Source organism: Adiantum capillus-veneris, chromosome 27, assembly GCF_014529385.1.
Source record: "Adiantum capillus-veneris isolate H3 chromosome 27, ASM1452938v2, whole genome shotgun sequence".
Taxonomy (NCBI): Eukaryota; Viridiplantae; Streptophyta; class Polypodiopsida; order Polypodiales; family Pteridaceae; genus Adiantum; species Adiantum capillus-veneris.
This window is the reverse complement of record NC_140957.1, coordinates 27,234,363-27,259,997: the sequence shown is the minus strand read 5'-3', so window position 1 is coordinate 27,259,997 and position 25,635 is coordinate 27,234,363. Positions and strand designations below refer to the sequence as shown.

At 43.6% G+C, this 25,635-nt stretch overlaps 1 protein-coding gene across 6 annotated transcripts in view; it reads left to right on the top strand.

The window, feature by feature from the left end:
- Positions 1-25,313, top strand: part of LOC147421684 (uncharacterized) — a 43,457-nt gene extending 18,144 nt beyond the window's left edge. The window contains exon 5 of one of the 6 annotated variants that reach the window (XR_015186817.1): positions 24,755-25,296. Coding sequence is in view for 3 of the 6 variants with exons in the window: in XM_086503391.1 (XP_086359517.1) it covers positions 12,834-13,104 (271 nt within the window). In the remaining 3 variants the exon portion in view is untranslated. Of the gene's footprint in view, positions 1-12,833; positions 15,115-24,754 lie in introns of those variants that run through there. The other 5 variants (XR_015186816.1, XR_015186818.1, XM_086503394.1 and 2 more) reach the window with 5 other exon arrangements.
- Positions 25,314-25,635: the final 322 nt, after the last annotated feature.

Below are 25,635 nucleotides of genomic sequence, written 5' to 3'. Positions count from 1 at the left end.
TCTACCACGACAGCACAAATAACCACTTCAAAAACAGTTCACAGTTCACAATTGATTCAACACTGGCCCGACGGAGTTCCATGCCTAGAGATATTGGCCCCAAAGACTGGCGCCCCCTTCGAAATTTCTTTTTGTATTAATCTGAGTTCAATGTACAAGAGTGTAGGCTTGCGTTGTGTAAAAGCAAAAGCCAAAAAGCTATCCAAAACTGCCGCTGCTTTAATTCCCAGCGCTGATGTCCGTACACAGTGCCACGTGTCAACGTGAGATGCGCCGTAAATCACGGAAGCTGCCATGTCAACAAATTTGCGTCGTTTCGGGAAATTCAGCCAGGTCAGCATTTAGGGTTTCAGGTTTCTGCAAAATTAGGGTTTTTGATTTTAGGGTTAGGGTTTCCTGCAGAGCCGACAGCCACGTCATCACTTTGTGACATACCCCCCTCTTGAAAGCATTGTAATCGCCCTCGATTACGCCTGCAAAACAGACAGAGGCCATAAACTGTCTTAGCAGACACTGACTGTTAGTACCTACATACTAGGAACACACATCTAGCACATGAACCAAATCGACAGTCACATCACACACATCACAGGACATCACTCGACATCACAGGACATCACATGACATTCAACATTCATTCGGATCTTAGACCATGATTTATCGGCAATGTAGCTAGCAATCGCATCTAGATCCAATCGAGACCTCATAGTGCCCGATTGGCTAACCTCTATTGCAACCATGTCTATTGAGATCATTTAGACCAAAATCCTGTAGTCATTTTGTCTATCAGTTCATGCACTTAAAAACAAGTCCGGAACAAATCAGTTTCATATTCAGGAATTCCATTTCATAAAGTCATCCAACAGAATACTGTTAGCTCTCAGTATCCCTGAAGCTCAAAGAGACATTAGTGACTCTAGTATTCAAAAATCGAGGCATCTATTGACAAAGGAGTGGAGTAACTCCCCTCTTGTGCAAACCCACTGCACCAGATCTCCGACCAAGCTGAATTCTCGGTTCCTTTTGGAGTAGACTATGCTAAACCAAAAGCTTCAAGGTAAAGATTCACATTCCGAGAAATATTTGCTACGTCTTCCTCCTCCATTCGCTTCGCATCCAAAACGTCAGTTCGCTTTACCTTCTTTCTTTCTGTGCCAATTTCTGTTCTGGAACGAGTATCTGCTCGTTTTCGTCCAATTCGAGTTGTTCATCATCAGGCACATCGCCTTCAAAAGGCTTTAAGAGACTCACATGAAAAACATTGTGAATCCTCCAAGTATTCTGGCAGCTTCAGTCGAAAGGAGGTATCATTCATCTTTTCGGAAAATCTGGAAAGGTCCACACCATTTCATGTTAAGCTTTCAAAGAAGCCGTTCCTTTCCCTTTTTTTCCTTTCTCGGACGTGCCTTCCCATAATGTAAGAGCACCCAATCCTTCTCCTTTAATTTCAAATCGCGACAATGGTGATCTACTGCCTTTTTCTATCTTTCCTAAAATTTCTGCAAAGCCTTCCGGACCAAGTCCCTCATGAACTGGTCGGTTTCAAAGAAAAATCTTATCTTTCGCGCTAAGGAAGGGTAGAACCTTCGTCGCAAATTCAAAAATCTCAAATGGCATCTTCCCCATCAAAGAGTCAAACGTGTTTCACTAAATGGCAATCTCTGATTGCCCGTCAGTCTGCGGGTGGAACGATGACGAGAACTGCAACCGCGTGCCTATGTTCTCCCCAAATAGCCGTCCGAAAACAAACTCGTGAACCAGGGGTCCCTGTCGGAGACAATCGTCTCAGGCATGCCATGTAATCTAAAGACCTGGGCAATAAACAATAGTGCCCATGTTGTGTTCTCGGGAGATGAAATCCATTACAATACTTTCCCAGGGGCGGGTGGGTATGGGTAAAAGCTGTAACAATTCCAGTGCTTTATGCTTGTCAAACTTGACTTTCTGGCATACCAAGCAACTGCGCACAAACTTGTCCACATCCTTCTTGAGTCTCGGCCAAAAGAAGTATCTCTCTATCCCTTTCAAGGTGGTAGCAATGCCGCGGTGACCTGTAAAAGGCAGACAGTGGCACTCGGTCATAACCTTTTCCCTCAACGGCTGTGTAACACACAACATGGTTTTCTTCATCAAGTAGCCATCCCGAATGGAATAGTCGGCTACTATCTCCCCTTTCTGTATTCAATTGGATACATCTGCAAAATCTATTCAGTGGCGTATTGACCGACCATATCCTCGAAGTTCCTATGATATATCGCGGAAATAGCCAGAATCAACGGCTTTCGGGACAAAGTATTTGCCACCAATTTCTTTTGTCCCTGCACATGGATAATCCAGAAGTAAATTGTGACAAGATGTTTGCCCACCACATTTGCTTTTTTCGATAGCTGCTTCCGTGACAAGTAGCAGCGTAAACTCGCATCATCTGTGAAAACCGTAAAATCGGCTCCGATCAGGTAATGTCGCCACTGAATAAGAGCATGGATAGCCGCCAAAAGCTCTTTCTCACAAATCTGTGTTGTCAGTTCCGGCCTTGAGAACAATCGGCTCTTGTAGGCAATGACATTGGCCTTCTTGCATTAAGACCGCATCCAGACTACGACCACAAGTATCACAATATACTTCAAACGACTTCTGCAAATCCATCCAGACTACGGCATGAGTGTGGAGAAAATCTTGGCGTTCTTTTGTTCAGGTTAAAACATATTCGACCTTCATCCATCGTTTAGTTCTCTCCCAAAAAAAAGCGAGTAAAGAAACTGAAGTTCATCAAGTACAATCTCTGAGCCCTTCATTTGTCAAAGTCGCATTCTCAGCCCGGTAGTCAACCACGGCGTTGTTCTTCTAGTACCGAGGGATTTTGAGTAGAAGGTCACAACCTTCCAAGGCAATTACGTAAAACTCCGTGTGCCCTAAACACCCCTATCATTGCAAACGAAGTTTGCCAATGCTCGGTGTAATGGCAACATCCCGTCCGGGTGCCACTCGAACTACCTCCGCCTGTGGCCTCAGCCTGTCGGACGTAATTCCAAATCGAGCCGCCAATTCAAGAAGTTGGCCTTGGTTCCTTCAAAAGAGCTTCCTGATCTTTCCCTTTGCCCGGCAAAGTTTGTACTTTCATTCATTTGATTCGGTTCAGGCCCCACGCAATGTGGTACCAGTTCTGCTTTTTATTTGCCTTTTTTGCCACGTCCCTCAGCTGCTTTAGAACTCTCTGGCCTTTCTTCATCCTGTTCACTCGGTGCCTTTTCAGGGCACTTCGCGGAGATATGTCGAGTTTCCTCGCATCCAAAGCACTTCCCCTCCTTTATGTAGAGAGCCCTCTTTTGAGGAGTAAGCTTGGGTCGTGCATCCTTTTCTTTCTGTTATGGGTTACTCTTTTTTTTTCTACTTTCATTTTTTCGAAGTCTGTTCGGCTCTTTGTGTCATGATCTCATCTCTAGGGTAGGTCAGACTACCAGAGTGAATGGAAAACCCCCGTTTCGCATGACTCATCAACTCCTGAATGGAAGCTGACTTTTGTTCAAAGCAGTGGTCTCGGATCTCTGTAGCTAGACCCAAGGTAAACCGCTCAATCTGTTCCTTGAACGAGATCTTCTTAAATGAAGAGGCGGGTAGAAAAGAGCTCCAGAATCTCTCGCAATAAGCGTCCACTGTATCCTTCTTGGTCATCCGAAGATGGTTCCAAGCAGTTCGTATATCGCGTTCATGCTCTCGAGTCAGCCAAGAAGAAATAAAAAGCCTCTTGAATTTCAGCCATTTAATTGGTGCAGTCTTGTTTAATAGAAGCGTGGACCACCAAGTTCGAGCATGCCCTTAAAGTAAGAGGCAGCTCTTCGAATCTTAGAGTGCTCTGACTAATGCCCTCCCGCGAAAGCGATGTCAAATTGCTGTACAAAAGACAAAGCCTTCGAAGCATCTCTATAACAAGAAAACGTGTCAAATTTAATTGACTGTCCACCTTCCTTAAACTCTCGGACTTTCTTGCTTTTGTCTTCCAGAAAGTCGTACTGGTTGGCTTGTAAAAATTCTTCTTCTTTGCATAAAAGTTGCTATTATCAGAGTCCGAATTGTCTGTAGACGAGTCCTCTGTGGAACTGTCAATCACGGGGCGAGATTTAGACTTCTTTGCCTTTTTCTTGCCCTTTTCGAAGCGATGCTTCTTGCTTCGCTTTTTGCTTTCTCTATCTTCTTCGCTCGAGTCAGATGAGCTAGAGGAACTGTCAGAAGAAGAAGAAGAAGAATTGGGTACTCCTTCAAATCGAACACGCTTCTTCTGTTTCTTTGCCTTTTCAAATGTCGTATGACGACCCAATAGCCCGGGAAGTCAGTACCTTTCTTTTGCTTTTTGCCGTGTTTTTCAGCTTTGTTTTGCGCGTCAAAAAGCTGAGCAATTCGTGTATCAACCACCTCTTCTAATTCCTTCTCTGTGTACATCCTGGGACTAGGAGGTTTCTTGGGTGGTTCTGTGGTCTGCCGCCAGTGTGTCTGCACGTCCTCGAAAGAGGTCTCGCTCATATATTTTTGCAAATTTGGGTCCTTTGCAAAATTGAGCATCATCTTTGTTGCGTCGCCGATCAATCGTTGACGCTCCATCTCTTCGAGCTCCGCCTGAGTAGTCGGAGGCGGGCCATACTCGCGCGAATCTTCGTTGTGATCCCTTCCCGCATCTCCGGATGCAGAGGGAATCGGCTGATCTTTGCCTGAAGCCATAGGTGCTGCCGAAATTTTTTTTAGGGATCGGATTTCCTGTAGAAGAGAAATCGGCCGTGCTCTAATACCACTGTAACAGACTTGGACACTCCAAGTCAAGAATCTACCACGACAGCACAAATAACCACTTCAAAAACAGTTCACAGTTCACAATTGATTCAACACTGGCCCGCTGGCGGAGTTCCGTGCCTAGAGATATTGGCCCTAAAGACTGGCACCCCTTTCGGTATTTCTTTTTGTATTAATCTGAGTTCAAAGTACAAGAGTGAGGGCAGGCGCTCACACTCAGACTCTGCCTCGAGATGCTCTGAGTTGTGAGAGGCCTGCTCACATATTTAAAGTTACAAGGGATGCCAAAAGCAGAGCCCCAAAAGCTGAAAATCAAAAGCCCATAAATAAAGCAAAGGCTCTTTCTCTCTCTTGCTTATAAAATAAAGCAAGTTCCAAGAAGCTGTCCAATAAAAAGCTTTTAAAATAAAGCAGAAGCTTTTTCTCTCTCATTCTTCTATGCTTTTATTTTATAAAAGCAAAAGCTTCTCTCTCTCTCATCTCTTGTGTTGAGTAAAAGCAAAATCCAAAAGGCTGTCCAAAACTGCCGCTGCTTTAATTCCCAGCGCTGACGTCCGTACATAGTGCCATGTGTCAGCGTGAGATGCGGCGTAAATCACGGAAGTTGCCACGTCAGCAAATCTGCGTCGTTTCAGGAATTTCAGCCACGTCAGCATTTAGGGTTTCGGGTTTCTGCAAAATTAGGGTTTTTGATTTTAGGGTTAGGGTTTCAACAAAATTACGGTTTTTGATTTTAGGGTCAGGGTTTCCTGCAAAGCGGGTAGCCACGTCATCACTTTGTGACAGTACCTCTTAGACTCCTCAGAACCCTTAGAACGGTAGGAACGGTAACTCTTCTAGCCAATCTTCCTCTAATCCTTCGGAAAAGAACTCTCAAAATGAATCTAAGGGTAAAGCTAACACACTTGCTAAACCTAAGCTCACCCCAGATGAAAAAGCCGCACAAGGAATTGTAGGAGGATACATAACGTGAGAAGAAGTCGTCATTTATTCTAAAGAAGGAAGATTTTATCAACGTTACATTAAGGGTCACATAAGACGAGATTTTCCGAAGAACGAACTTAAAGAACCCACAGAATTCACATCTTCTATTAATGCAATCAGAGAGCACACTAATGTGTCCCAAGTTTCTCACGATCATGACGATGCATCTCTCATGCATTGTTATGGTTATGTGAATGGTCAACGTATTGTGGTCTTCTTTGATTTTGGTAGTATGCATGATGTGATTAGCGACTCTCTCGTGAAGAGCGCACGTCTAGAAGCCCGACCCATTGATCCCATTAGGACCTCTGGTTTTGCTCCTAGCATGCACTCTTCGTTTACGCATGAACGTCCTGATGTGATCGTGTCCATTCAAAATGTCCGTTTTCATCGAAAGTTTTTGATTTCTCCTCTCAGAGGATACGATGTGCTTTTTGGCATTAAGTGGTTTAAAGGTCATAATCCACAAGTTTGTCGGAAAGAAAATACTCTCAATCTCGCAGTTGAAGGAGCACTTCTCGTGGTTCTTCAATGTGACACTAAGATTCCATCTATGTCACTAATCTCTCTCTCTCATGTTTTGGACGAGGATAAAACACGGTCTCATTCTAGAGAAGAATGATTTGTTGCATGACAAAGAACAAGAACAGACACATGAAACAGAATGCGAAAAAGAACAAGGAAAGGAGACTCTCTCAGTCATTCCTTTTTCGAAGCATGACACACATGTTTTGCGTGATAGAGATGTGATTGTTCACAAGGATGATGGTTTAGATGATGCTTTTTCTAGTGAAGCTAACCTCATTGTAGATACGATCAATCACCAAGAACCGATCTTGGCTCTCGAGTCGAGGTCCAAGGAACCCACTCAGAAAGTATTTTGTGTTCGCATGATTAGTCAGCACGCATTGTTCGAGTGTCATTCGTGACGGTTTCTTGTATTTTCGTCACCGTCTTTATGTGTTCCTGAAACCGGCCTGTTCAATCCAAAAAGGGCGGTAGACTTTACTTCAAACCTTGATTTAGCTTTCACCCATTATTAGTCGTCTATTCTACCTGTACTTTCAAGACACAACAAAGGGGAGAGGGATACAGGCTGCTAGATTGCACCTGTATGAGTAGACCGACACCAGATTGGCCCCCAATTTAGGCGCCCCTTTCAGTATTTCTTTATTGCTTAAAAGAGGGAATAAACGCTGTCGTTCCCTACAAGCTGCCCCGCACAAGCTCGGCTGAATTTCAACTGTTCCAGCCCGATTTCGGCAGCATAACTGTACTAGGACCCTTCACAGTCAGTATTCCCACGCATTGACTGACTTTCCCGACGCATACGGGCACTTTACAAAACCTGGCGAGAATCTGCAGCACGCTGAATTCTCTGTTTTCTGCCCCGAAAATGCGTCAGATCACCTGTACAGCGGTCCCCTCGTGTCCCCGAACCTCCTGGGGGTATTAGGGACCGTTTAGGGCCAAAACCCTAAACCTGCAAAAATACACAGCAGGCTGTAATTTACTGTTTCGGGCTCCGTTTCGCGTGCCGGTCGCATCCGTAGCAAGTCCTCGAGCTCCCGCACCTGTAGGGCTACTTGCCGTTTGAATCGGACGAGATTTCTGGCGTGAAACCTCTCCGAATTCACCTGTACCTGCGGGGGATTAGCCGCTAGCTAATCCAGTACCTGTGCAAGAGGCTCTTGCCTCGGCAATCGCGCATGAACCCACACAACTGTACATTGGTCAAATGAAAATCCCACTAGAGGGGCATAACATACTGCCATAGAGGAGAGAGAGGGCAGTGCGTAGCGTGCAGGGCATCACTCTTGGCACCGCACTGTACATAGGAGGGAAAGCAAGCACTCCATAGCTCGTAACCTGTGACAAAAATCTGCAAATGAGCCCTTCTCCTCTCTAAAATCAGCGCCCCCTTCTCTTGCATGAGGAAAGTGCACCAGAAGGTGCCACTTGGCACATTTATAAGCATTTTCCCGTTTCGGGATTGCTGCCTAAAAATCTCCCAACCGGTTGCCCAGTTGACTTCACGGCAGAGTAAGAAAATGTTCCCCTTGTCATTCCGGAGATAATGATGCAAACACATTTTCAGGTCCCAAACTAGCAGTTCCCTAAATTTTAGGAGATGCTGCCATTGTATCTTTCTAGGTCATCTAACCCCCTTTGTACACTGCAGCCACACCCAAAACTGAAATGTAGCCTCTGTAGCAAAGGATTCCACTTTGGCTAGTCAATGACCCCACATTGGCTAACCATAGTCTTTGTCCAACCTTAGTGCTCTCTTGCCCTCAGGCCTGGACTCCCTCTGGACAGTTCCACACTAGCTATGCAATGCAGGGCAATTAGATTTCCCGAGGGGTGTTTCCAAAAAGTGAAAGTAAATAGATAATAAGAAAGAAATCAACAAAAAGGATAGATAGTAGTCACACGCTGGTGACAGTTCCCTTTCCACAAGCATGCCGTATTGTACGATGCACATGATTCACTCATGGATGAGCACGGATGTATGCGGATTTCTCTCCAAAAGAAAAGAAGTTTGTATTCATGGAATTCACATTCCATGTCTCTTCCTTGGCATGACACAGTCTCAGAACGAGCACAAGAAAGATTGACCATCAAGCATCGGCATTTTAATTGTGACTTTCCACAATTGATAAATTTAGATCAGAAAGTCAAGTTTTGACATTTTTTGAATGTTTGGTGAACGGCTTGGCACTCTGTCACTTTGTTCATCTACATTGCATGCGCAATCTTTTCGGAAGAATAGTCTTTTTCCAGTCACTCTACATGGAATGGGTATGTTCATGATTTTGTGTTGGAAGTGGTTTCATGAATTTTCCTCCTCGGAGATTCTTGATGAAGGTGGACCTACGTCCATAAACGCAGTTGGACCATTGAAGCAGCCACAAATCTCTTTGTGTCGCTTTTGGCGCGGCCCAAAGAAGCAAGCATTACATACCTTTATGAAGTTCAAGTATCGCACGACCCACGCATCAGAGTGGGTTGACGAAGTGTCCTTCCCAGGATTCCAGACATTGTTGGCGCTCTCCCTCGACGCCATACAGTTTGGTACTAGTACCTCACTTTGAAAAGGAGCGGATGTCATGTGCACATCTAACCCTATGTGCATGTGGACAAGCTACTTCAGGTCCAGGGTTCAGGTCAGCTTAGGAAGTGTTTTGGCAACGTGTTCGCAGGCCGTGCATGTCCAGGCACTTAGAGTAGTTGCATATTCTCTGGTTGCACACAGCATGATCATCAACATTACAGTCAGTACCCATCGTGAGTATTTTACAGTACAGATAACCCATTTTCCTTATTTATCCATTTTTCGCTTATTATTTAATAAGTGACTTTGTTGGGAAACTGGGTAGGGCAAATTTGCTAAGCTCTATATAAGAAACATAGCGCTAGCACTCTCTGGCAGAAGAGATAGCAAAAGTCCACCAACTTACAGTGCAACGTCTCGCAAGACCGGCGGGTGACCTAGCGTTTCTAGTCAATAGTTATCAAGACGAGCCATAGTAGCTATAATACGCGTACTTTATTTAGAATACGGACGTCCCGTATTGGAACGTACAGTATGTCTCATAGCGTCTTCTATTCTAGCGTTTTTTTGCTCATAACGTACTCTATTCTAGTGTCTTTTGCTAGTTTATCAAGTGTGTTTTAGAGCTTCATGGTGCTTGTTTATGTATGTATGATTTAACATTGAAGAGTCATTGAGGAGTGCATCACCTGCTTCATTTGTCCTTATTAAAGTATCATATCTAAAAAAGTTGACGTATTTTATTTTTGATTCTCAAAAATACGTCTAGTACGCATATTGTTCACCGTGTATTAAACGTCCCGTCCCGTACCGTGTCTGCTATGAGACCAGCGTTTTGGCTACAGTTCAGCCTAGCGTTTTGAGCAGCACCAGATCAGCCCTGGCGTACAGATTCCAGATTCAGCGTGGCGTTTTTGCAACTTGTAGATAGCATCAGTGTTTTGCAATTTCTCGGCGTCAGATCAGCCATTGCATCAGCGTTTTCAGTTTTCAGCACTTGGACTCCGCAACATTAGCCCCAAACCTCACAGATCTCACCTACCCACAACAGATTCTCGCCGCACCGTCAGATTGGCCAGCGTTTTGAGATTCAGCCCGCTGTCCGCAGATATCAGCATCTTCGTTTTCAGCGCATTGTCGTTGCGTTGTTGCCATCGCCGTCCTCGCCGACGACACGGTGTCAGAATTCAGTAGTTAGCAGATTTGCAGATTTCACCCCCTAGCGTTTTCAGATTTCAGCCCGTCTCGTCGTCGTCATCATTGTCGTCGACATCGTTGGCAAGTCCATTGCATCTAGACCATTGTACCAGATTTGTGCAATCAATAGCATAGACCTCTCTCGCCATAGAGAGGGGGGCCCTTTTAGGTTTGACAACCGTCTGGTGTCGTATTCTTCTCTCTCTCAGTCTCAGCACCGTCATTTACAGTGTCATTCACTTTGTTTGTTATCATTTGCACTCTCTTACGAAAGGAACGGAAGGCTCTCCCCTCCGTAAGTAAAAGGAACCCTTGAGCACAGTTCGGAGCACTCATCTTGAGCAAAGTTCAACTTTCACTTCCGCTGCACCTTACATTATATAAGTGAGCTCCCGTAAAGGTCTCCCCGGATCCTCTGTGAATAAGCGTCTGTAGATACCATCTATGTAACCGAATCAGTCTTTGAAGTAAAAGTGTATCGGGTATGCGTAGGTGTCTTTGCGAGTCGAGTTGTGCTGAAATGGAATGAGACGGCAAACGTTAGGAGAGCATGATCTATTGTCAGGAGGACATGGCAACTATTAACTATGTCACGAGGACGTGGCAACTGCTAACTTTAGTTGTTGGTTTCTTTCCAATGATTTTTGTTTTATTTTTGAGACCCTCTTTTTGACGTTGCAAATGGTCGGGCCAATGTAAACGGTAGTTTCACCCGCAGACGGGAAGTTGGTCGGCACTGGAATTTGTATAGTAAGAGAATGTCTAGGCTTAGTTCAAGATTATTTAGGTCCCCCCCGTCGCACTTAGCAAGTTGGTGGATACTAGGAAGTGAACTCAATAAAGGCACAAAGCCAAGGTGGGGTCACCAAAGGAAAGTACCCGTCAGTTGGGCCACATTGCATTTTTGGATGCGGTCCCAATGGGGATATATAGTCAGAAGACCAGTGGGAGTCCAACGGAAGCATCTCCTAAAAATTAGGGAACTGCTATTTTGGGCCATGAAATCTGTTCGCGTCATTGCCTCCGGAATGAAAAGTGGAACATTTTAGAACTCTGCCGCAAAGTCAACTGGGCAACCAGTCGGGAGATTTTTAAGCGGCAACCCCGAAACGGGAAATTGTGTGAAAATGTGCCAAGTGGCATCTTTTGGTGGACTTTCCTCATGCAGCAAAAGGGGGCGCTCGATTTGTACTTCGGAGGTCTCATTTTGTAAGCTGTCACATGTTAAGAGCTATTGACTTCAAGCTTTTCTTCTCATGTACAGTGTGGTGCAAGAAGTCATGTCATGCACACCTCACAGCTCTCTCTCCCCCCTACGTGCAGTAATGTGATGCCCCACAAGAGGGCTCTTCATTTGACTCATGTACAGCTGTGTGGTTGTATGCATTTTTGCTGAGGCAAGAGCCTCTCTGAGCAGGAACGGGAGTAGCTAATTGCTGCTCCAAAAGCAGGCACTGGTTGAGGGTGATAACCTCACCGTACAGGTGTGTTTTCAGCGTTTGTTATGCGCTGTATTTTGACTGTTTTTCAGCCATACAGACGTTAGAACCATTGGGATTAGTGCCCCACTATTAGAGGACAGTTCGGGGACTGTTTAGGGATGAAAACAGGGCAAAAACCAGTTAATACAACGAGCTGAATTTACTGTATTTGGGTAGAAATCAGAGGGTTTATGTCAGTGGAAGTGAGTTCCAGTAGGGGAATTGGTTTTGGGCAAGTTTTGGGGTTGTTATGTTATCGAAATTTCGCCAAAACAGGTGGTATCTAGCTGGATACAGGTAAAGAATTCCTAGGGCTCTACTTTGTAATTTACACTCTTAAAGGCTATTCTGAACTTATGAAGGTATATAAAGGAATACCGAAAGGGGTGCCAATTTTGGGGCCTACAGGTTGTCGGCATCTGCTCGGAGCATTCTAGCTTCCGAGCCGTGTGTGTGTTTTTAAGTGTTAATTCCCGTCGCAGATTACCTTTGCTCGTTCTCTGTGTGTGTGTCTAAAGCAAAGAATTTCTGGTGAAAGCCAAAGCCTACCGCCCCACGGGCCGGTTTCAAGGTTCTGTTGCCGGGACATCAATCAATTTTTCCTCAAGAAGTGAGCCTCGGTTGTTTTGGGTAAAGACACAGAGTACAGAGACGCGAGATTACACTGTGACTGACAAAGGGAAGGGCATTATGGAAGAGGGTTCATCTTCGAAGGACAAACAGGAAATTCCTATGGTGTTCGAGATTGGAGAGAGTTCACGGCCACGTCTGTCTGTACCTCCTGTTGATGTGAATGTCCCTCCAGTACAGAGCTTTATGACTGGGCAACTCGAGGATGATGCATTCACGACTTAGTTAGTTGCCGTGGTGATTGTGTTTTCGCAATTGGTGCAAAACCCAAGGTTTATGGAGTTCTTGCAAGCGCCACTAGTGCCACAACAAAATAAGCAACCTACACCGCAAATAGAGCTTGTTGAGGCTCAACCTACACCAAGCACTTCATGCGTTCGCGCAGCAGGTGCGGGTGGCAGGGTGCGCGAGGGGGGGGGGGGCAGCGATGGCGAGAGGGTGGGCGTGGCAGCAGCAGCGAGCAGCAAGGGGGGGTGTCGTCAAATTCATCGGTGAATGAGAATTTATTTACTCCCAGGCAGTCATATTATGTGATTATCAAAATTAAAAAAAGTAGTACAAGGGGTGTCACCAACGCAACTAGAAGTGAAACTTTGCCGCTTCGTGTCTTGACTACTTTGAGTTTTGAAGTGCAAGTGAAAGTTTCTATTCTATTTGTGTGTTGCTGAGAGTTTACAGTCTTAACATTGCCAAGCCAATTACAGTTGTATCAAAGCTTCAATCGATTCTTCTTCTATAGAGGATCTGGTCCAATCTTTGCAGCTCTCCATGGACTCTGACAGAGATTCAAATAGGGAATGGGAACATGTCCCGTCGACAATTATGCGTGAGGAAGATTCCAAAATGGGAATGATGATTCCAACAACAACAGTTCAATTGAGGAGTCGTCTAATGTATTACTTGATGACTCTCTCGAGGAGGATCAAGATTCAAAAGTCTATAGATCTTCATCGTCAATTGCAAGTGAATACTTGACCGACTGATCGATGAAGTTTGCAAGAGATCCACTTATGCATAGTATTTATCGATCCAAGAATTCTATGATATATGGCAGAAGGCTACTAAGCAACCTCTAAGAGCGGCAATGAAAATCAGAGTAAGGCCGAAGTCAAATAAGCACTCGCTTTTGAGAGAAGAGGATGTTGAGTGCGCTATGAAACGAAAAATCAATGAGTTGATGAAGCATCAAAACGCTCGAGAAAGGGACAAAAGTTCGAGTCTTTCCCTAGTTATTTGGGCTGATAGTCTACATTTGAAGAACTTGCAGAGAAGGGATCTAAGAAGCGACACCGCCAACGTGTTTACTTCAAAGAAGATGCTAGCCCTTCTTCCTCTTCCTCCTCTTCAAGCGAGGAAGATCGACGGGAATTGAGGAAGCTGGAATATCATAAGAGCAGATTTAGACGGGACAAAAGGAGCTACTGACGCTCAGACATCGATACTACATCTTCTGCAATTCTGATTCCTATACTTTTGAAAATGTCTTTGACAAGAAGAGGAATCATATGCCTCAAGAACCTAAGTATGACAATTTTGAACGGAAAAGGGGAAAGAACGATTTCAAGGATGGGGTCAAAGCATCAAGTTAGATACATTTTCTGGTCATAATGATACCCATCGCTCTCTTTCTTTTATACAACAGTTTGATCTTTTCTGGAGACAATTTCACAGAAGCCTCGAAGGTTTAGAAAGCAGCTTCCCATCTTAAAGGGAATGCTCAGACATTGTGGCCCTTGCTTTTATTGCATAAAAAAGTGCTAGGAACTTGGGCAAAAAAATCTGTTTCCTTCTATTTGGTTGACTTCCCAATTTGAAGCAGATGTGTTGATGGCTTGGAACCCTACACATAAAAGGAGAAGACACCATCTTGACTTACAATCGAAGATATTGGGACACGTTTTTACCAGTGGCTTCTTTCACAAAGGTCTCTTTAAAAGAGTAAACAGAACGACATTGGTGTGGTTTACCTAAAGAGATACAGAGATATTGTCTCAAGCAGCAATCTTCTAGCATTCGACTCATGGAACAAGCGATGGACAGTTTCTCATCATGGATAGGGCCATTGACTTATGCTACAGATGAGCCAATGAAAAAAACTGAAGAGAAAGAGGCATCAAAGGATAAAGAGAAATCCAAGAAGACGCAGAAGAAGAAATCCTTCACCCCTCAGATGGTTGTAGAGCAGAAGATAGAGTACTACTCTTTGGGTGTGGAGAGACGTGGCACATCTAAGGAAAGTTCACTAAGGAGGAGAGAATGATGAAGACAAACCATACTCATTAATCAACGAAAGGGAAAGCAAAAGATTCCAAATCTCATGGGGGCGCCTACAAGTTAATCTGATCCCAACTTTGTAGGACGTGGGGCAAGGTGCAAGATGAGAATTTTTATCTTTTTTGATAGTGAGGCCAATTTTATCTCGATTGAGATGGCCGCTCAATTAGGGATCGAGCCTGAAGACATGGGGCAACAAATGGATGCAATGTTGGCGGCGCAAGCGCATGAAGTTTCCATAATGCTGTGATGTGTTTTTGAAGAGTAATGTGGGGCACCCCAAAGACTTCGAGAGATGTCTTTTAATGCTTTTGGGCCTCATGGATGTAAATAAAGGATGCTTGTACAAATTGTGCAAAGTCGGTGTGTGCCAGCTGTCTATATGTCTATATGCATGTGGGCCAGTTGTGCAGGGTACATAGTTTTGCTGTTTTTGTACATAGAAATGTTGAGACTTCAAAGAGTGAGTAAATGCTTTTAAAACATGAAGAAAACTGAAGTTTTTATGAGTTTTTGGTCGTGAGTGATGAAGAGGTTTGAGGGAAGAAGAGGGAAGCAATCAGTCCTGCTTTTTGCGTGTGATGGAGGCATTCGGACGTGGAAGGCCCATTGTTGCCGGCTATGGGGCTTGTGTAGCCAAGTCGCGGGTGTGTCCCTCCTTATGGAACTGATGGCGATGGTATTTGATCTCTGCAACTGCGCCTTTTTATGTTATGTGTTTGATTTGAGCAGCCTTGGTGAGTTAAGTTTTGGGCTTCAAATTCTGAGTTTGTTTCTATTTTTTTTGTTGGAGTTGGTTGGGTTTTGAATTTCTTCTGGTTTGGGTTTCATTTGCCCTAGTACTATGTGTAGTCATGAGTGCCTATGCAGAGGACCCTCGAGAGTTGTACTTTTACTGTGAGCAATAAAAAAGAAACACCAAAAGGGGCACCAGTCTTTGAGGCGAGTGCTTTTGGTCGTGGAGCTCGGTAGTAAAGTTTAGTGATTTTACAGTTTCTGTTGGTTTTCGTATTGATATCTCACTTGGAGTGTCCAACCCTGTAACATTGGTATCAGAGCTCTTCTTCTATAGAGAATCTAATCCCTTTTGCAACACACACACATTCTCGAGAAGAACCTGACAAAGCAGTCAAGATTTTGTTTGTGAAAGAATCTGTGTGTCCCGACCTCAGACTTATTAGCCACTACCCTTCGTCCATCGAGTGCGCTCCAATCTTCATCGCTCTGTCCTAATGGGCATAAGCCATAAAGAACCAAAAAGCACTCAAGGGTTCTCGCGGAGAATCTGATAGAGATGACACCTCTCAATGGGAAGGTGAAGAAAAGTTGAAATCCGACGCGGCAACTGAAGAAAAGAATGAAAAATTTGGCAAATTTTCGGCAGGGAAGTTTGCCAGAGCAGAGTACAACCATCAATTGCAAGTTGGCACGTGTGTGAAAAGATTGATGAAGTACTCCAGAGACCCGAGATTTGCAAAACACCTGAAGAATTACTCGATTGGAGAGATTCACTCGAGATGGTGTGAGGCCATTGATTCTCCTTCCACGTTGGGAAGAAAGCTGAAAGGACAGACAATTGCAAAAAAGAGAAAAAATTGTACCGCAGAAAGAGCTAGACAAAGCTCTTGAAAAGAAGATGAACCACATAATGAAAGGCTTGAAGCACTCTCGGAAGAAGAGGAATTGGTGGATTTCCCCGGTTATTTGGGCCGGAAGTCGACTTTTGAGGTGGTAATATAATGTATCTTTCTTAGTCATTCTCAAATGAGGCCAAGCTGTGATGACATCTCTTTCATATTCGTCTAATATCCAAGTCGACGTCAAAAATCTTCTTGAATTTTGCCCACGTCGCATGGTTCCCTTAGTTCGTCAAAACCCTCGGATGCGCTACCATGAAAAGAAGATGAACCAGATAATGAAAGGCTTGAAGCACGTCTCAGAAGAAGAGGAATTGGTGGATTTCCCCGGTTATTTGGGCTGGAAGTCGACTTTCGAGGTGGTAATCCAATGTATCTTTCTTAGTCATTCTCAAATGATGCCAAGCTGTGATGACATCTCTTTCTTATTCATCTGATATCCAAGTCGACGACAAATCTTCTTGAATTTTGCCCATGTTCCATGGTTCCCTTAGTTCGTCGGAACCCTCGGATGCGCTACCATTTGATTCCCTTGGTTCTTATGATGGTCTCTTATCCGGTTCCCTCGATTCATTCTCTTCATTTAAAGACTCTTGCCCTGTTGAGGTGGATACTATCTTGTCTGTAGGATAAGTCAATGACCCGGCATGCATTACAAATCGTTGCTTAGCACATCCCATAAGTCTTTGAATAGAGTCAGACTGTTCTAGACAATACTCTCGAATTTCTTTTGGCAATCCACAATAAAACTGCTCAATCTAGTCCCTAAAGATAATCTTCCGAAACAAAGACACTGGCAAATAAGTATCCCAAAACCTCTAGCGATAGGGTGCTTCTTTGTGTAACAACAAAGTAGACCACTATGTCTGTGCAGTTCCTTTCAAGTAAGATGCCGCCCTTCGCACCTTGGAGTTTTTCGTTAACCAACCTCCAGAGAAGGCAACGTCTAACTGTTGTATAAACTCAAGGGATCACTGGGTGTCCTGTTAGCTTGAAAACGTCTCAAACATGACGGCTTGACCCCCCCTTCCTTGAACTCCTTGGTCTTCTTGCTCATCTGGTCACTGTTAGAAGCGAACGAGCTCTCTCCCCTGAACTGCTAGATGACCTCCCACGTTGTCTAGACTTTTTGAGAAATCTGCTTTCCTCGCTTTTGTTGCTTTTTCTCCGCTTCTTACGCCTTTTCTCATCCTCACTAGCACTAGAGGACGACGAACTATCGGAACTCTCTGAAGACCAAGAAAAATTTGAGTGATCCTCGAAATGAGGACACTTGTTGGATTTGCTTGAAAACATGTGCTCTTTTGTGTGTGTATTGTTAGAGACATGTAGAGAAAGATAAAATGTCTGCATCATTTTGTCTGATGAATGATTTGAACTTAGTGCATCGAGACATCTGTTAGAGATCTGGATGTGATGGCTAAGTGAATGAGAACTGAATGAGATTCTAGTGCATCAAGATGTCTATCTAGATGAGATGACTAGATACTGGTGTGAGTGCATCAAGAGTTCCAGAAGGATGAGACGGTTGCACAGTGATCTAGGTGCATCAAGAGTTCTGGATGGAACGAGATGGCTAGATTGAATGATTGAAACACGATGTTCATTGTGAACTAAATGTGTGATTTTGTGAACTGCAAGCTATGTGGATGTACTGTCTTGTGGGGATGGTCATGGGCATGGTTTGCTTGATTGAAATGTGAAATGAAAAGATCTGATTCTGATAGTAACGAGATTTAGCAGATCAAGACATCCGTGAAAAGATGAGTGAGGTATGGATGTGATTGCTTCAGTTTTAAATTATGAGGTACATTTACCATTCCAGATGAAAAAAAACCTATATTTATAACTTGTGCGGGTATGTATAAAGCATCAGATACCCACGAAAAACATCATCTCAAGTGAATTCAATTACCACAGCTCATTAATCCTCACTAGTACGTGAGCCATCACTGAAAAACATATTCCAGATTAGCCGCCATATTACCATGTAGTATTCTTTACCCAACCAGTCTTATCCAACCCAGGTGTATCTTTGTAATCAAAATGCATTAATCTTAAGGTCAACCTTGTGTAAGTCAAGCACTCATCAATGATAATTCATATATCAAAAGGGCCTGAAACCATTCAATTATAGCATGAAAACTTTATTGAGAAATCACTGTTGTCTTTTGCACCAAGAAGTTTACTTTAAACCATCCCTACCATAACAATATCTTTTTAATAAATCAACAATTTGGTACAAACATAAGGCAGTAAAGGTCTGATCACCCTGCAAGACTTTTAAAGGCATCCGAAAGGGTTGAAAGTCTATTAGTATATATCCAGCTAGTCGTCCATGAAATAAACTATATAATGGTTTGGATAGGATAGCTGGTAGTTAAGATTAGCAAAGTGGGAAAGTGAGTAATAATAAAAAAACAGTAAAAAGCATCTGTCAGAACCAATCAAGCCTCAGTTATGTAATGAGTATGCCATAGATATTTCTCAGGGCCAGAATCTACAAGTTCCCAATATGGGCAGAAACAAATTTAAAGTTGGTATGAGGCAGAAAAGCAACCATGGAAGAAGAGATCAATAGGGTTTTAAGAGATCAGAACAAGCCAATATCAGTAGAAGAAGTGATCCTGGCTATCAAAAACCTACATATTGTTAGAGCCATATTAGCTAGACCAAGTAAAATATAAAATACATCATGAGGATACCACTGAGATTATCACACCATAAGAAGTGAACCAGGATGTCTACAATAGATCATCCAAAGGCGGGAGGTGAGTGAGCACAAACAAGCAAGAGGCTGCTATTAGAGCGAAGCAAGGCATATTGGGATGGTCTCCCTAGAGGGCTTCTTTGGAACTTCCTCTACATAGGAGACGCAAACCTGTAATCTAGACTGCGATGATGATAATGATTATGAGGCTCTGCCTTTTTGGTGGTTTTTAGATCTTCTTTACCTTGAGGGCATATATCCCTTCTGTCTCCTAGCTCTCATAAGATTCTGTTGAACAAGGTCTAGAATCCTGTACCATACTAATTTGCTATGGTTACTTTGATGCCTCCTTTTGACTTTGGTCTTATGATACTCCTCCTGTTGTGAATGTGGTGGATTTTGACCTTGGAAAATTTCTATTCTTGCATAAGCAAGCCTTTGTACTTCCTTTAGCTCCACCACCTCTTTTTGCTCCTCAAGATGCCACTCCTCTTGAAACCGGCCCTTAGACTCTCTAAAGGGTGGAAGACTTCAGCTTTCACCCGATCTTTACACTGTTTAACTTTACTTGAACTTTACGACACAATGGAACTTCACAAATAAATTGTGACTAGAAATTACACTTCAAACAAACCATGGCTTGGTAGCTAGAGTGCTTCCAAGCAGACAATGACACCGCGTTGGCCCCAAAGGTTGGCGCCCCTTTCAGTATTCGTTTATTCAAGTAAACTTTGGAGAAAATTATGAGAATTTCTATAAGCTGTTCCACTTTTATTGGGCTGAAAATGGCCTACTCTAGCCCGGTTTTGGCTGCATAACCCCGCGATAGGAGGCTCACCGACAAAACCTCCATGCAAAAGGTGACATTCCCGGTGCATTAGAGCACTTTCTCAAACCTGGCAAGAAATTGCAGCACGTTGAATTCTTTGTTTTTGGCCTTGAAAATGCACAAGAACACCTCCACAACGATCCCCTAGCTTCCTCAAGGTATAAGGGTTCGAAATCCTAAACCTGCAAAAATACACAACAGGCCATAGCAAATTCTCGAGCTCCCGCACCTGTAGGGCTACTTGTGGTTTGATTCGGACGAGATTTCTCGTGTGGAATCTCTCCAAATCAATACGTGTCTGCGAGGGAATGGTAATTAGCTATTCTAGTACCTGTGCAAAAGGCTCTTGCCTCGGCAATCGCACATGAACCCACACAACTGTACATACAGATGAATAGCGCTTGAGCTAGGCATCACCATTCTATATTCAAAAGGGGAGAGAGGTGCATGAGAGCGGAATCATTGTGCTACATAAGACAAAGGAGAAGGCAAGATTTCCATTAAAGCTGTAAGATTTGCACCCACTACTCACACGCACACTGTAGGTACTTAATCAGGAAAGATGCAGCCTCCTCTCTCAAAAATGGATGTCCCAAGCTGATGTGGCTTGCAAAAGAGCTCTAGTGTGGCCATGTGTTCAGTTTACCTCTTTTGAGTTAATTTTCTAGTACCCACAAACTTATAAAGTGTTGCATGGAGCATAAATGACTTTGAACTAAGCCTAAACAACCTTTTATTGCTCGGATTTCAGTACTGACTGGCCCGACCAACTTGTGGCAACACGGCCTTCATTGTTGCTGAGGAAGCTCTTAATCGTCGGCCGTTTCACATTGTCATACAATGTCCGGCCATTTCACACTGACCATTCAATGTTGTGGATGAAACTCTTAGTCGTCGGCGATTTCACACTGGCCATACAATGTTCACCTTTTGTGACTTCAAAAAGAGGGTCCCAAAAAGTAAATAAAAATCAAGAGAAAAAAACCAACAGCTAAGGTCAGTGGTTGTCACAGCCTCGTGACATACCCCCCTCTTAAGATCGTTAACGTCTTCGATGCATGCCAGATATACATGCCATAGATAATTAGTGTGATTAGCACTCTTTTATCATCACATGCATCCGCAAGAAAGGTCACGAAACAAGATACAAATGATTAATGAAACTTCATACTTTTGCCATTTCCATCTATCATAGAAGTGAGCATTGTACTCTTAATAGTTATTGAGCGATGTATACTTTGCACTGAATTCGTATGTACATATAATTTGCTAGTTCCATTATTACCCCTCTTTTGAACACGTTGAGTTGGGGCATACGTAGGTTGTAACCCAAAGGCCTCAAGGTAAAGTTGCAATACATAAGGTGACTCCAAGAGTTCACTCTCTTCTTGTCACATGCACATCTAACCCTATGTGCATGTGGACAAGCTATTCTAGGTCTAGGGTTCAGGTTATCCTAGGAACTGTTCTGGGACCTTTGTGAGCCTGTGCGCAGGCTTTGCATGTCCAGGCACTTAGAGTAGTAGCCTTAGCCTCCCGAGAACCTGCATCCTCTAGTTGTAGATCCTCTCTAGATTCCCCATCTAGTATGAGATCAACCTAGAGTTTTCAGAATTTAGTCATATCATCAAACGTTTTTGCATTTCAGTCCTAGTCCGGTGAAGCAGTTGCAGTTTCACGCCAGAGTACCGCCACAGTAGCACATCCCCAGCAGAGCATCTAGCGTTTTCAGTTTTCAGCCTTGACGCCGTCGTCGTTAACACCATCGTCATTGTCATCATCTCGTCATCGTCATCCCATATCCCTATCTTTACGAGGATACTTCGTCGCCATCATCGCAGATCCCGGACTTGAGGACGACACCATTGTTGCCATTGTCATAGTCTCCATCATCGTTGACGTAGTCATCATCAAGGAGCACAACATCTAGACCATTGTACCAGATTTGTGCAATCTATAGCATAGACCTCTCCCGCCATAGAGAGGGGGGTCCTTGGAGGAGGGTTTGAGAATCGTCTGCTGTTCTCTCTCTCTCTCTCTCTCTCTCTCTCTCTCTCTCTCTCTCTCTCTCTCTCTTATTCTCAACACTCTCATTCACTGTAGCATTCACTTTGTTTGTGATCATTGCACTTACACTCTCTCTCTAAGAAGAACGAAAGGCTCTCCCTTCCGTAAGTAAAAGGAACCCTTGAGCAAAATTTGGAGCACTCATCCTGAGCACTATCAACATTCACTTATGTTTCACATTGCATTGGTATCAGAGCTTTTTGGCAGTGTTTTGTATCACTTAAGGAAAGAACCACAAGATTTTTTTGCTTGTTGCGGTCGCACGTAACCCAAGTTTACTTGGGCGTGTCGATTCCTAATCGTGTTTTTGAAGAGTGACAGGTAACTCAAGAAAGAAGGGCTTGTCTAGCCTCCCCTTGTTCCTCTTTTCACTTTGAGAGCAGACCATGCACTTAGTGGCCGGCCAATCGACGTGAGGTGGGAAAAAGCAACTTTGATGTGAGCACAAGGGTACCAAGGGGTGCACCCGCAGGGAAGAGTCGAGCTCGGGTCAGAGAAGCCTTGTCAAACACCTCAAGAACACAAGTCCCTCAAGAACCCAAGTATCCAAGATCTCAGTGTATGGTCATCAACGGATGCGGAATGGATACTTTGCGTGAAGGTGATGAGAGTGGAGATGGAGGAGAAGAAGTTTCTACACCAAGAGGATTGTTACCCGATCCTCCCTCATCCCCATCTACGCCACGGATTGCACGAAATCCTATGGAGGCTTTGGTCAAGTTGATGATGGAGATGATGCTACAACAAGAGGTGCAACATGTCGCCTTAGAAGAAAGAAGGACAGACATGGAGCGTGAGCATGAGCAAGCGCACTTGGCGGCTGAAGCCAAAGGGAAACAATGGAGCTTGAGTGCGAGCAAGCGCGCGAAACTCAATGGATAGAAGTCGAAGAAAAGCGAGCAGCTATGGAGCTATAGTGTGAGGCGCAGAGAGACCAACGCATGCAAGAGTTGGTCTTATAGGTACTCACATCAAAATCCAAGCCAATCAAGGACGTTGGCCCTTCATCAGGTAGCACAGGTAGAGATGTAGATTCGACAACTCAGTCTCACTAAGTTGACGTTCAGTAAGTATGACGATAAGATGAATGCAAACATTATTCATTCTTGGTTGCACCAATTTAATGCTTACTTTGGGACAACTAAGAAAACAGGAAATAGCAAAGTTTTGACGGCAGCCATGTATCTTGCCGGTGATACCATTAATTGGTATCAAGCGTGGCAAGAGGCACAATTGACTGCACACCTAGAGGAAGCCGAGGAAGGCGTGCCCTTTTCTTTCAATTGGGCCGACTTCCACAACAAGCTCAAGATGCCGTTTATGCCACCTCAGTACTTAGCGCGGTTGAAAAAAGATTGACGCAATCTCAAGAAAAATGGTATGCCATTTATGTCTTTCTCTAACCGTGTTTTGCAGCTCAACACCCAATTACGCAAATTGGATGATGAGCGCAAAGAGGCATTCCTTTTCAGGTTGGATGAGTATATCCAGTTCGATGTTGAAGTCCTTGACTCAATAGATCTCAACAAGGCGGTAGCGATTGATCTCGCACAAGAGATGAAGCACAATAAAGGTACGCCTAAGGAGAACAAGTCTTCTCGCAGTATCACTCAAAATTCTCAAACTTCATAGAATGGTAAGAACAACGGTAATTCTCCTAATCAATCTTTCTCTATTTCTCAAGCACAAAATTCTCACAATGAACCTAAGGGAAAAGAAAAAGCTAAAAGTCAAGAAAACCCTAAGGTGACGGTTGATGAAAAATCTGCAAAAGAAATTTCAGGAGGTTGGTTAACTCTTGAAGAACGAGCTGAATATGCACAAAGACAAAAGATGTTTTGAATATCACACTAAAGGTCATATGAAAAGAGATTGTTCTAAGAAATCATCCGACAAACCTAAAGAATCCACAACACCAACAACCACCACAAGCACTTTAGTGAACCACACTGATTCTCCACGTGTCTTTTGACACACCCACCATTGATGAGTCTCTCTTTAACTGTTATGGTGATCTGAAGGACCAACGTTATTGTTTGATTCAGACAGTATGCATGATGTGATTAGTGACTCTCTTGTAGAAAGAGCCCGCTTGGAGGTTAGCCAGAAAACTCCTCTCGAGGTGTCGAGCTTCGCTCCCAGTATGGACTCTCTCATTACACGAGAGTGCCTTGCTGTGTTATTCACCGTTCAGCAAGCTTCCTTCCATAGAAGATTTGTTGTGTCTTCTCTCTTAGAATGCGATATGATTTTGGGCATTCGATGGTTTCATGAACATAACCCTCTCATTGATTGGGTAGACAATACACTCACTCCAAATGCCAAAAGTGACTCTCCCATGATCGTTCGTGGTGAGGAGAGTCTTCATTCTTTACCTCTCATTTCTCATGTGCATGTAAAGCTTGAAAAGAAACATGAGAAGGAGACTCTCTCGGTCCTTTCTTCTCCGAAGCACGATACATATTTTTCGCAAGGATGATGGATTTGAATGATGATGTTTCTAGTGAAGCTAACCTCATTGCAGATACGATTAGTCACACATGACTGATCTTGGCTCTTGAGTCGAGGTCCAAAGAACCCACTGAGGAAATATTGTGTGTTCACATGATTAGCCATCGTGCATTGTTTGAGTTTCTTATTCGTGACAGTTTCTTGTATTTTCATCACCGTCTTTATGTGCTCCCTTTTCATAGGCATGCCGTATTGTATGTTGCACATGATTCACTCACGGATGAGCACAGATGTATGCGGATCACTCTCAAAAAGAAAAAAAGTTTGCATTCAAGGAATTCACATTGTTTCTCGATTGTCCGTTTTGTCAATCGCTTTTATATGTTTCTTCCTTGGCATGACAAAGTCTCATAAAGAGCACGAGTAAGATTGTTCATCAAGCATCAGTATTTCCGTTGTGATTTGCCACAGTTCATAGGTTTACGTCTAAAAGTCAAGTTTTGATCTTACTTTTTGCGTGTGTTTGGTAAATGATTTGGCACTCCGTCACTTTGTTCATCTGCATTGTATACACATTTATTTAGGGAGAATAATATTTTTTCAGTTACTCTACATGGAATGGGTATATTTATGTTTTTGTGTTGGAAATGGTTTCAGGAATTTTCCTCCTCGAAGATTCTTGAAGAAGGTGGACCCACGACCATAGCCAAAGTTGGAGCATTGAAGCCGCAACAAATCATTTTGTGTCACTTTCGACACAACCCAAAGAAGCAAGCATTACAGACCTTCATGAAGTTCAAGTATCGCACGACCCACACATTAGAGTGGGTTGATGAAGAGTTCTTCCCAAGATTCTTGGAGTTGTTGGCACACTTCCTCCACGCCATACAACTCGGTACTATTACCTCACTTTAAAAAGGAGGAGATGTCACGTGCACATCTAAAACCCTATGTGCATGTGGACAAGCTATTCCAGGTCTTGGGTTCAAGTTAGTCTAGGAAGTGTTCTACCACCATTTGTGAGCATGTGCGCAGACCGTGCATGTCCATGCACTTAGAGTAGTTGCATATCCTCTGGTTTCACAAAGAAGGATCATTAGCATGACATTCAATACCCATCATGAGCATTTTTCAGAGCATAGAACCTTTTGTCAAAGTACACATTTTTCACTAATTTATTAATAAGTGAATTTTGTTGGAAAAGTAGGTAGGGCAATTTGCTAAAGAACTATAAAAGAAACCATTGGGCACTCAGTAGAAGTAGAAGAAACAGGGACACAAGAGAGACACCCAGCAGTTAGAGGCATCACCTCACCAGGAGCCCTAGCATTTTCTCAAGAAGAAGAAGATCAGCGTTTTCAGCCACTACCACGAGCGTTTTTAGTTTTGAGCCTTAGCCTCACTAAAACCCGCATCCTCTAGTTGCAGATCCTTGCCAAATTCCCCATCTAGTACCATATCAACCTAGCATTTTTAGATTTCAGCAACATTTTTTCAGTTTAGCCCTAGTCCAGCGAAGCAATTCTAGTCTCAGGCCG